The sequence below is a fragment of the Podarcis erhardii genome (assembly GCF_964252035.2).
Source record: "Podarcis erhardii genome assembly, chromosome: Z".
Lineage (NCBI taxonomy): Eukaryota > Metazoa > Chordata > Lepidosauria > Squamata > Lacertidae > Podarcis > Podarcis erhardii.
In genome coordinates, this window is record NC_138504.1 from 30369059 (window position 1) to 30381750 (window position 12692).

At 44.4% G+C, this 12692-nt stretch overlaps 1 protein-coding gene and 1 long non-coding RNA gene across 7 annotated transcripts in view; one reads left to right on the forward strand and one right to left on the reverse strand.

The window, feature by feature from the left end:
• Positions 1-6447, reverse strand: part of LOC309333627 — a 47858-nt gene extending 41411 nt beyond the window's left edge. For all 3 annotated transcript variants that reach the window (XR_014152612.1, XR_014152613.1, XR_014152614.1), the window contains exon 1: positions 6088-6447. This is a non-coding gene — a long non-coding RNA (uncharacterized lncRNA). The remainder of the gene's footprint in view (positions 1-6087) is intronic.
• Positions 6448-6578: 131 nt separating this feature from the next.
• The window catches only part of LOC309333443 (rho GTPase-activating protein 20-like), a 94149-nt gene continuing 88035 nt past the window's right edge, over positions 6579-12692 (forward strand). For 2 of the 4 annotated variants that reach the window (XM_081846940.1, XM_081846942.1), the window contains exons 1-2: positions 6579-6697; positions 8748-8859. In XM_081846940.1, the coding sequence (XP_081703066.1) occupies positions 6600-6697; positions 8748-8859 (210 nt within the window). In that variant the 5' untranslated portion in view covers positions 6579-6599. Of the gene's footprint in view, positions 6698-8747; positions 8860-9426; positions 9802-10032; positions 10123-12692 lie in introns of those variants that run through there. The other 2 variants (XM_081846947.1, XM_081846943.1) reach the window with 2 other exon arrangements.

Sequence of the window (12692 nt, forward strand, 5' to 3'; positions counted from 1 at the left end):
TGTGTCTCCATATCATTGTGTCCTCTGGTTTGTTTATTAGTTTGGTGCATCAACAAGTAGTTTTGATACTAAGTTCACAGTAAAGTTTTGTTTTGTATGTTGTGTTTGTTATTATGTATTTTTTATTTGAGAAATTTCAATAGAAATTTATTAAAAAGCAATAATATTGTTGAGAGTGTGATTTCTTAATGTTAATATATGATATAACAGTGATTATGGAAATGCGATAGATATGTTAATGTCATAGGGATGTCAGAAAGAGGAAGTCAGTGCTCCTTTTGAGCAAATAATATAAGTTGTGAATATGTGTATTGAACTGAAATGAAATATGAAAAACTCAATAAAAATTATGATAAAAAAGCAGTAATATTGTTGTAGGTTTGGGAAGAGGGTCAGTCTAGACAATGCCCATGGGGCCCCTTCCAACCCTGTGATTCTGTACCTATGAGGGTAGACAGTATAACAGGAAACCTGTTGAACCAGCCAGATCACTGCGTTCGTTAAGGTACTGGCCTGGGCTGGCCAATTAAGTACTGCCAATGTCTACCTGTCCAAAGAGAAACAAATGGGTGGGCCTTTACCTACATCACCTGGTTGGAACTACATCAACCTAGGATGGAGAACAATAAGCTAAGGAGTGTGTGAGAGAATTTGGGGCTACTGCTGGAAACTGGAAATACAGAGGCTCCTCTTGCTCTGGGCTGGACCCAAAGCTGTGGCTTGGGGCTTCCATGGAAACCAAATGGGGAAGAAAGATCTGTTTGAGTGTTAATGATGTGAGCCCTTCCTTCTATGCTCAGGTTTTATATGTATGTAAATAAAACCACAAATACTAATGACCTCACGATCTCCATTCACTTTCATTCCAAGGAAATGGAACCATAGGTCATAGCACAGCACCCCTGGAGTCTCTTAGCACTCAAAAGGGGGTGGGAGGGCATGCAGCAATATTAATGCAATCCTGCAGCAAAGGCATATTAAAACATTGTCCTCTCATTCCACATCAAAATGTTGCTGGAAACAGTTTATTTCTAGGTCCATCAGAACGTAATATATTTTCTAGTTCAATTTGTGCAGCCAGTACTTTAGAAACAAAACAAACCCTGCAACACTACGAAAACCACCTCTAGTCCAAACTTGTTTACAGAGCACAGTGTTGAGTCCTGGTTCAGACTGGTTGCAGCGTGGTTGCCAGGGAAGAGAGTGGATCAAAGGATTTACAGAGGCTGGCTATGGCTGATCTGAGAGATATTTTATATCACCTGTGCTCTCATTCTTCCAATAATAACACTTGCTTACATCAGGTAAGCCTCTCTGTTTGTAGTGAAACATGCAATGCATTAACTGTTTGAATTTTTTAATTGTTGTAACCTGCCCTAGGACCTGATGCAGCAGCAAAGAAAGCTAATGCTATTCTAGGCTTCATCAATAGAAGTATAATGTCCCAATCAACGGAAGTCATATTGCTGCTCTCTTTTGCCTTTGTCTGGGCTCCCTCATTTAAGGAGGATATTGACAAGCTGGAATGTGTGCATAGGAGGGCAGTCAAGATTATCAAGGGTCTGGAAAGCAAGCCTTATGAGGAGTTGTTGTTGAGGGAGTTGGGTATGTTTAGTATGGATAAGAAGAAACTGAGAGGAGAATTGATAGCCATCTTCAAATATCTGGACTATCTCATAGAAGATGGAGCAAGCTTGTTTTCTCTGGCTCCAGAAGGAAGGACCTGAACAAATGGCTTCAAGTTACAAGAAGATTCTAAGCACCAGGAAGAACTTTCTGACGGTAAGAGCTGTTTGACAGACTCCCTTGGAAGGTGGTTGGGGTCTCCTTCATTGGAGGTTTATAAGCAAAGGTTGGATGGCCATCTATTATGGATACTCTAGCTGACACTGCAGCACTGCAGGAGGTTGAACTACATGATCCCCGTCCCTTCCAACTCTACAATTCTACGATTCTAGTAGTAGTAGTAGTAGTACTTCGCCTATCTGACTGGGTTGCCCCAGGATGGGTAATATTAATAATACTGTGTCCTCAAGGTTGCATAAATACTCGCACATTCATATTTTGCTGCAGGCTGCACACAGCAACATGGGTTTTGTAGTCTTAATGCTTCAAAAGTATCTGGGAAATATGCTTAATTATTTTATACTGGAAAGGAAAATGTTAGAAAATCTAACAATATTTTTACTGCCTACACAACACATTATCTTGGATGCTTGTTTTGCACCCTGTTCCAAAATGTGCCAAGGGCAAACAGCCGCATTACATCACTTTAGTTCCACTGGTGCTGTCAGATGCTGAGAAGTTCATATATTGTGTATCTCGGCTAAGTTCTTGAGAATTTTATGATGCCCACACCCACAATTACTTAGCAGCTTCAGGCTATAAGCCCAAGGAAGCACATCCTGTCTACACCCACAATGAGATGAATGTAACATCTGGATGACATTACCAGGGTTTTCTATCATCTAAAATATCCGTGGGTCTTTGCCATGTTTTCCTCCCCCCCTAGCATGATATATTCTTCAATAGTACACAACCTCAAACTTACTCTCCATGGTTTATCACCAGAATAACTATCATCCTCAGATTCCATGCTCACAATCATTAATGTGATGCAGCCATAAAAAGGGGGGGGGGGTTAGAATGGTAACTAGTCCCCCTTCCATTGCCTCTCCTCTCTTTTACCCTCCCCTCTTTTAGATCTGTTCAACAATATGTGTAATACATTGCAGGACAAGGAGTCTTTGAGAGCTTTCCCCCAGAACACACACACACAAATATATGTCATCTTGACTGTTTCATCCTCTCCCTAACCACCACCTGCTACCCATTTGTCCCAGCATCTCTTCACCCAACCACAGTCTTTGAAAATGCTTGTTGTTATTTAGTCGTGTCCAACTCTTCGTGACTCCATGGACCAGTCTTTGAAAATGCTTGTTGTTATTTAGTCGTGTCCGACTCTTCGTGACTCCATGGACCAGAGCACTTATTAATAAATGCTTATTAAATGCTTATGCAACCCAATTCCCCCATCCTGCATATTCAGATCCTTCCTTGTACCCTATCTGGAGTTTTTGACTCAAATAGCCAGCCGTTGGGTTCCTTCTTAAATGGTTCTTACCACTTGTGTAGTCAAGCTGAGGTCTTGCATACATGGCACAAGCCTCATGGATGACAGGATCAACAAAAATTCCACTTCTGTTGGTGACAGCTTTGATGGTTTAATTTGGATGAGCAGAATATGCCCTTTTGCACAGCTGCCGTGCACTGGGCCGACAGCCTCATCAGGCCGTCCATTATGACAGTTGCCACAGGAGGACAGAGTTGCTCTTGTACTCAGCCTCTGCTTGCCTGTTTCCCAGATGCATCTTGTTGGCCACAGTGAGAACAGGAGGCAGGACTAGATGTGCCATCGTTGGCCTGTTTCATCAGACTCTTCAGATGTTCTTAACATAGGGCTACCAGACATCCCCGATTCCCAGGGACAGTCCCTGGATTCACCAATCTGTCCCCGGAATGTCCCCGGTTTTTAATTAATGTCCCCAGATTTATGCCTGGGGACTTCTGGCGAGGCAACATGGTGGACGCCATGGCAGCGAGCAGCACTGGAGGTCCTGGACACGTCAAAGTTCCAGCCAGCCAATCTGCTGGTGAGGGGAGGGGGCTATTTAAACCAAGGCGCGAGCCAGAGAGCTTCTTCTGGCTCGCTTCCTTGATCAATGCTCGCCCTGAACTCGCGCAGAGCTGCCCACAGCAGAAGAGCCCACGGTGCTCTTCTGCTGAGGGCTCTGTGTGCCCGAGTGGGGGGGGGGGGCGAGCGAGGCGCTGAGGCAGTGAAGAAGAGGAGGAGAAGCATAGAAAAGAGCTGTGCCGCGTTGCGAGACAGAGAGACAGAAATTAAAGTTATGTCTGATTCAATTCCTCTGACCTGCTCATCAAACAATGCACCAGAAATGGAGTCAACAAGGGAAGCAAGGTGAGAAGACTATGAAAGATGGAATGGCCCATGGCCCTGGGGGAGTTGAAACTCAGGGCTCATTTACATTCCTATTTGCCATGCTGCTTTCCCCCAGGAAACCCTCTCTTTGGTGCTAAATTGGATCAAATGGAAATCACCAGTTTAGCCCCAAAGCCAAGGTTTCCTGGGGGAAATTGGTGGGGTAAAGGCAATACTTAGAAAGCATGGGACAAGCAGGGAACAGCTCAGAGTTGTACTTCCTAGGCCCTTCCTAGTGAAAGTGTGGACAAGCCCTCGGTGGCAAGGCAGCATAACCATGGAAAGGTTTAAGCAGGACTTCACCATGCAAGGTACAAGAATGGATGAAAAAGAAGACCCTCAAACGATAGCATGTATTTTTGCCCATAGCTGAGCATACAACAGTAGGCATAGGCTGGGCCATAGCTAGGGGGTGGTGAGGTGGGCCACCGCCAGGGGCGCAGGCAAGGGGGGTACAAAATCGGCTTAAAATATGTCCATAAATATGTCTATAAAGAAAAATATTGATTATTGCCTCATAAGAAAAAGGTTTTAAATAGAGGGTAAATTGAACGGGTGGCGGGGGGGGGGTTGGAGGAGAGGCAGAAAGAATCGCTAATTTGTCTGTGGCTAGGGGGCGCAATCTGGACGGTTCTGGCAGGGGCGCAAGATCACCTAGCTACGGCTCTGGGCACAGGCGGTCAAAGAAACAGGAGGCAGGACAAAGTGAGGCAGAAAATAAAGGGAAGGCTTGTTGTACTCAGTTCATTAATAAAGCTGTTTCGAGTTCCGCTCCTCTGACCTGCTCATCATTAAAAGGACTAAGAGGGTGTGACTGTTGAAGAGATGCCCAAATTTCAAAATCAGTTATGGGGAATCTATGGATGCTCTGGGAAGATGGGCCTAAAGGCATTTCCCAGATGCCCCTAATTTCCTTACTGCAGGATTTATTTCATCAAATTTATGCACTGCTTGATTGAAAAAAACAACAACTGTGGATAAGCCCATGTGTACATTAAAACCAAGGACTTACCCACACTTCCTCTTGTTCAACTGCTTCACGACTGGAAAAACCGCTCTTTAGTGCTCAATTAGAGCAAATGGCAATTTAGGTTTTCTTTCCCTGGATTGCCTTTTTTTTAAAATCTATTACTAAAGAATGAATTTTCCATTGGAAAGGAGTGGGGCAGGGGGAAACCACTCAGACCTATGCTTTCTAGATGTGTAACAAGTGGAAGAGTTTGTGAGCCCCAACGGGGCGGGGGGGGGAATACATTTAAAACATCCTGCCCACTTCTTTAAAAAATCCACAAACAGTTAAAGGCCAAAGCCTGGTTATAGAGGAATTGGGGGGGGGGCAAGTACCTAAATATGTTTTTGCTCTATAAGATTCACTTTTTCCCTCCTAAAAAGTAAGGGGAAATGTGTGTGCGTCTTATGGAGCGAATGCAGGCTGCGCAGCTATCCCAGAAGCCAAAACAGCAAGAGGGATTGCTGTTTTCACTGCGCAGCAATCCCTCTTGCTGTTCTGGCTTCAGAATTTTTTTTTCTTGATTTCCTCCTCCAAAAACTAGGTGCATCTTATGGTCTGATGCGTCTTATAGAGTGAAAAATACGGTAGTTACCTGCCACCCCAACTCTACAAGTGGTGTGAGATTGCAGCTCTGAATTATACCATGTATATACTCTGGTTGATCCAATAGAGTATTCATTATCTCAACAGTCTTATAAGTTTCTTTCTTTCCCTCATCGGCCTTCCATTACAACCTCTTTCCTCTGAATAATAAATAATTGGATTTCTATTTGGTTCCCTGACTTTTTTTCTTTTTCTCTCTTCAGATTTTCTCTGTGTTGAAATTATGTACATAACATGTACGTCACTGGACTTTTGTTTCCTTCTGTATGCATTATAAAAGAAATATAAATTCAAAAATCCAAATCAAAAAGGAAGGATACCCTCATTGTACATTTGCTCCCTCACAAGACAAAAAGACGAGCAGGGAGGCAGGAGGCAGGCATTATTAGCTCTCCAGCCCACAGCTGCAAGGAGCCTTTACTCCGTTCCCTCAGACTGCTGGTTGTTCTAGGGGCAATACGATCCTGTTTACCTCCTTTGGATGAAAGAGTGCTCGGGAGACGTGTTCTTTTAAGGTTGTTTGCTTTGTTTCGATGTGCAACTAGTATTTTAGCCATCTCCTCTGTTTAGCTTCTTTTCGTGTCTTTGCATGCTCACTGTTCTCAATAATTGGAGAGACGTCCAGTTTCTCCCTTCTGCTTCTAACTCTCGCCCCTCCATGCAGCCCTTAGAAGGGCGAGGGGGTCCTCTACAGGTGGAAAAGGTCCCCTGCAGCAGTTTTATGGCATGGCCATCCCTGGTTATCAGTACTGATGAAGGGGAGTCTATATTTTTTAAATAATGAACAAGGACACAAACAAATCCCGGCTGAGGGGCACCCACAATTGTGGGGTCTGAGGAGACTATGGTGATGCATCTCCAGCTGTTGCCATTGGCTACAGAGTACCTGTGACATCACAAAAGTACATGGCGGATATATAAGTGGCCATAAAGGTGGGCCTATTCTTGTTCCCTCAACAGAACACAGAGGGCAGCAGCTGTGACATGCAGCATTGCCCAGCTTTATTCCACCTGCAGGAGGTGAATTTCCAGATGGACAGAGATGATTATCTGGCAGTGGGATGCTGTGGAGCCATAATAAGGCAAGTTCACTTGCTGAGAGGGACCGCAGCTTGAAGGGGGCTGATACCCAGTGTCAGAAGCAGGTTGGTGTCTAGCTGCGGACCTTGTGAAAGTTGGCAGGTGTTGATGGGTGGAAGCCGGTGGAATTCCCATTCTGTAAGGCTGAAGGAGGCTGGTGTTTTGTCTTTAGGAGCTGGTGAGTATTTGTGGGTTGGAGACAGGGCACATTTGTGAATGGATAGAGAAAGATGAGGGAATAAGTCTGTTGAAGTTCTTCACAGATATTGCTTGGTATATGCTTGTGTGTGTGTGAGGTTTTGACTGTGGTTGAGGCTAATGGGTGTGCACAAATGTGATGTGTGAAAGGATATTAATGAATAGATGAAACCCATAGAAGTTGGCAGGCAGATGTCACAAAAGTAAATAGTGGCTGAGGGGAAAGAGGTAGTTCTTATGGGGAAGCAGGCAGGGAGGGTAGAGACCCATCAGGAGAAGGAGTCAGAGGAGAAATCAAGGCAGGACCAGCTGGAGACACAGTAAGTGGGGGAAAACATTTGGCTCCTTCTTGTCTACTTGAGTTGCCAATTTTTTTGTGCCTGTCTTGTGCCTGTCTCACCTACATAGCTGTAAAAAAAAATAAAAACTAATGCTATCACTGAGAATTCCCACCCCTACCCATCCCTGATAAATTTATTAGGATCTCTAGGTTTTGAAAAGTTATGCTTTAGTTGAAATATGCCTGCTGGGTCTAGTAAGGTGTTGATCCTTCAATGTGAACTTTCATCCATGTATTTTATTTTAAATGATTTTATAAGCTGCTTAGATTTTTCAGTGTACAAGGTAAAAGCAATAAACAATATCATTAAAGCAGAAATACAGCAGAAGATCAGCAAAACAGTAAGTATGAAAGCATGTTGAAACCAATAAAAGCATACTTTTGGGTTAATTCAAACAATTTAAAACAGAGTCCAATCTTATGGGTCAGGGAAAAGAAAAAGGATCTACAAAAAGATACTTTGTGGAATCGGGGGGATCAGACTGTGAGCCATAATGAGCCACAAAGACCTGGGTTTGAATGTCACTTCTGCACTCAACTAAAGAGAATGCTTTATCCTCGGTCTCCCTCCTTCCTCCCTGCCCCACATATTTACATAAGATGAGATACTTGCATGAGATACTTACATGAGATACTTGCAGCTGCCAGTGTCGTGCTAGGGATTAAACCTGTGCCAGATATGGCTGGGGGATGCTGCTTAACACCCCACCAGAACATTGGGATTCCTAGCTCAGCAGTCCCCACATCTGTCTTTGCCGATGTGATGTCTTAAGGTTCCAAGGTGCCCATTAAGTTCCCCTGCAACACTTTCATCACCCCGGTTTGAGATTTGAAGCCTAAGCTTTAGGAAGCAGCTCCAGTTGCAGTATGTGTTTTCTTTCTTTCTTTTTAAAAAATATTGAATTGTTTAAAAGTGCAAACATAACAAAATGTAAGAAAACAAAGATTTAAAAATTCAATCTGTATAGCTTCTCAGCCTGGAAGGACAAAAATACAAGGATCTAGAGCAGCTTCAAAGCAATTCCCTTTTAGGAATAATAAATATTTATTAAAGTATTATCCACTTGTAAGTGCCATTGTTATTGAGAATAAAGGTTGTATATAGTCTTAAATTTGAGAAAGGCATTAGCATATACTGGTGGCACAAATACTGTCACTTTCCCCTGGGGAAACCCAACCTTTAGCACTCAAGATTAAAGTTAAAGAGCAGGTTTTCCCTAGGAAAGGAACAGGGCAAGGGAGAATCTGTCAGAACTGTGCTTTCTAGGCATGGAACAAGCAGAAGTATGGATGAGCCCTGAGTGACCATTTGCCTCAGTATTTGTGTAAAAAATAAAACCATACCCTATATTGGGGGGGGGGGGAGTGTCATTCAAGCTCTACCCTTTAGGTGCTTTTAGTTTGTGAGAAATCTTTTCAAGGGCAGCATTTTGCAAAAACCCTTGAACACCAGCAATCCAGATTATTAAGATTAATATCCAAATTACTGAGAGGTGTGCTTTCTTTGCTTACAGATATACACCAAAGAGCCCCCTGAGGGAGCCAGACAGATCCAAAGAACTGGAAGCAGATTCTTCACAGAGCAACTCCTATAGGAACCCACTCTCCAGAATGCTGCGCCTCAAGGTATGTCCACCTTAAAACCTTGCTTCTTCTCACTGTATGAAAAGGGGATTTAAATCAGGAAATATTGCTGTGAATTTCCCACTCAGGAACTGCACTCCTAATTATCTGCTTCCCCTGTGGGGGTTTGAACCCACCACTGTTTGCAAACAATGAACTTTTTAAAGAATGGTCAGTCGGCAAAGGCAACCCCCATTTAGGGAAATTTAGCATATTGTAATTTTATTTGTATTAAGGGTTTTTATTAGTTTTATTCTTGTGCTTGTACTGGGATATAATTAGCTGTTCATGCCTCTGAAATCCTAAATAGGATGGGTGGTATATAAATGCTTCTGAGAGTTGTTAGACTGCTATTCCTCTCAGTTCCCAGAGCTTCAGTCCCCAAAGTTCTCCGGGAAGAGGGACTGGTGGTTAAACCAGTCTGAGAACATGTGGAGACTCTTTTCAGGAGGGAGAGAAGCAGGGAGTTGGGACAACCAACTTTTTTGCTTCCATATAACACTTGTGCTAGTTTTTCTGGTCTTCCTGCTGCCTCCCCCCCCCCCCCGTGCTTATTCTTTATCAGTGGTAAGATTTATTATTTTCCTCTGCCCCCATCCAATTCTGCTTTCACATCTTGAGTTTATCTGGAAAGTATACTGTCAGGGAACGACTTGGCTGAAGTTGCTGGAGGAGACTTCGTTCCTTTAATGAAGACCAGGTTGCTTTCCTAATGCCTGAAATGTGCAGCGGTGAAAGCAATCGCGGGGAGGGGGGTCGACGGGGGGGGGGTGTTGGCAGGAAGGATGGGGGAAAGCGAGCACTTGTGGCTTTGCAAACCTCTTGAACCTGGGGGGATTTTTGACAATCTTCAAGGCTTTATCCAAATCCCAGCAGCTTCAGTGGGAAATGGGAATCCTTCTTTGCCAGGTAGTGATTCCTGGATATCAAACAGCTTGGAGTCAGGTGAGAGGAGGGTGAGCCCATAAGTCTTGTAAACTCTGAGGATCCACCTGTGGGTGTAGCCAGGAGGGCAGGGCAGCTGCCCACAGGCATAGGATTTTTGTTAGAGGAGTTTTGGGGAGAAATCATGGGGAGAAATACGTGATTTCATTACGTGGGGCAGGCTTCTGCTGGGGGGGAGTAGGGGGCAGAACCTCAGCTAAGTGAGTGCTTTCAATGCTGCCCCAACTTCAACTCCAAAGCTGGACTATGATAGACCATGTGGAAGGAGAAGAGACTCAGCAAAGAGCATTTAAGAAGGCTGAACATAGCAGACCTAGTAAAGTAAGTGGAAATCTTTTGCCCTACCACAAAAAGCCTCTGCTCATCTCTCTTGCTCAGCCATGGGTATGTCTAAGGAGTCAGGGAGGGGCAGCTTCCCCCCCCTCATCAAGTAAAGCAATACAAAATCTTAACTGAGGTTCTGCCCCCCCCACACCCCAAACATAAATGTTGGCTATGCCCATGTGCTCAGCCATGCACACCACTTGTACCATAGAGCTGTCATTCAGTGCCTTGCAGAAAGTAAAGACATGGCTAGTGACAACGATGACAGGGGAGCGTCTCAATGGGCTTTGGTTACTGAGTATGCACAGAAAAAAGTGCATTGGAAAAAAAGGAGGAATTTGAGAAAGAAGTGCTGAAAAGGTTTTCAGCAAATCCAAGAAAACTTGTTTTAGTTTTGTTGTTTTTTAAAAGTAACATACAAGATACATGTTCCTTGTAATTTCGCAAAATATACTCGTTAACTGCATGAAAGGTACTCCCTGGTGCTAATTGTTTTATTTAACTTCCTAGTTTTCAAATGACTGAAAATTTTGACAGGATTTTTCTGAGCACTTGGGGGCAAAAGAATAATTTAAAACAACTGTTGTTGAGGCATTTCATTCCGAATCTGCTAGAGAGCCAGAGAGGAGTTGGTGGCAAGTGGGTGTCCTGCACTCCACCACCCCAGAACAAAAATCCTGGCTACGCCCATAGTTCTGTGCCCTTATAAGCTCCCACAGTGAGAGAAAGAACCAAACCAATTCAAATTACAGGAAACATTAGGAAGAACTTTCTGACAAGAGCTGTTTGACAATAGAATGGAGGTGAGTTTAGAAGATGGTGAACTCTCCTTCGTTGGAGGTTTTTAAACCAAGGTTGGATGGCCACCTGACAGGAATTCTTAAGCTGTGATTCCTGCATTGCAGGGGGTTGGACTAGATGACCCTAGGGTGTCCCTTCCAACTCTGCAGAGGGTCGTCTAGTCTAACCCCCTTCAGTGCAGAAATCTTAACTACAGCACCCATGACAGGTGGCCATTCCAACCTCAGCTAAAAAACCTCCAACGAAGGAGAGTTCATCACCCTCCAAGAAAGTCTGTTCCACTGTCAAACAGCTCTTACTGTCAAAAAGTTCTTCCTGTTTAGTCAGAATCTCCTTTCTTGTAACTCGAAGCCATTGGTTCGAGTCCTACCCTCCCGAGCAGGAGAAAACAGGCTTGCTCCATCTTCCATGTGACAGGCCTTCAGATATTTGAAGATGGCTATCATATCTCCTCTCAGTGTCCTCATATCCAGGCTAGGTAAAGGGTAAAGGGACCCCTGACCATTAGGTCCAGTTGTGGCCGACTCTGGGGTTGCAGCGCTCATCTCGCTTTATTGGCCGAGGGAGCCGGTGTACAGCTTCCAGGTCATGTGGCCAGCATGACTAAGCCGCTTCTGGCAAACCAGAGCAGCGCACGGAAACACTGTTTACCCTGCCGCTGGAGCGGTACCTATTTATCTACTTGCACTGTGGTGTGCTTTCAAACTGGTAGGTTGGCAGGCGCTGGGACTGAGCAACAGGAGCTCATCCCGTTGTGGGGATTCGAACCGCCGACCTTCTGATTGGCAAGCCCTAGGCTCTGTGGTTTAGACCACAGCGCCACCCTGTGTCCCTCATATCCAGGCTAAATATACCCAATTCCCTTAATCAAAGAATGTATCAATTTTATGACATAAGTAAGGACAACCAGGAGTCAGGCTCAGCAAGCAAGGGAGCCCATGCCACCTTGGAACCCAGCTGGACCTCATTACTCAAGCAAAAATCACCTGCAAGCCCTTAGGGCCCAGGGAAAGCCAATGGCTAACCTGGGTGGGCAGTCAAGCCCAGATCTGGACCATTCCTTACTGAGCTGCTGCATTTATGTGGCTCACCACATGAGGGCAGCAGTTCATGAGGAAGCGAAGGCCTTGGACTCTGCCCTGGACTCATTAAGGAACGGTGGCACAAACACCTAACTAATAATTATAATGCTTGCTAGTAGAGGTGAGAGAGCAGCTCTGTGGGCATAGCCTGTTTTCCCCCCTTCTTGTTCAGGTTTTACATAGTCATTTAGAATAAACAAAACATGTCATGTAACAACAACCGTGTAAGGCAGGTCAGTATCATTATGTTGCAGATGGGAAACCGAGGCTGAAAAAGGCAAGCCTCAAGCCACATGGAAGAGGTGCAGTTTGACTCCTGATCCAATGCTCATGATCCAATTTAATTTCAAACTGATAAGGTTTTTTATTTATTTATGTTGTAAAATTTATACACTGCTTGGTTGTTGTTGTTTTTAAAAATGAAAGCCCTCACAGCTGTCTAAAGACTGCTGTCTAAAATAATCGATAAGGAGAATTAGCAACAATAGTTTTAATACTTTCCTCCTCCTGGTGGTGCAGCAATAAAATTGCTAGCACATTTGCAAAGCTAAGCAGGGTCTGGTGTGCGTTGCAGGGGGTTGGCTAAATCAGTGTTTCTCAACTGGGGTGTGGGGAGGCGTCACCTGGGAGCCCCCCGGATATTCCAAGGGGGGCACAGGTGAAAATTGCGTAACTGGGGAGCCA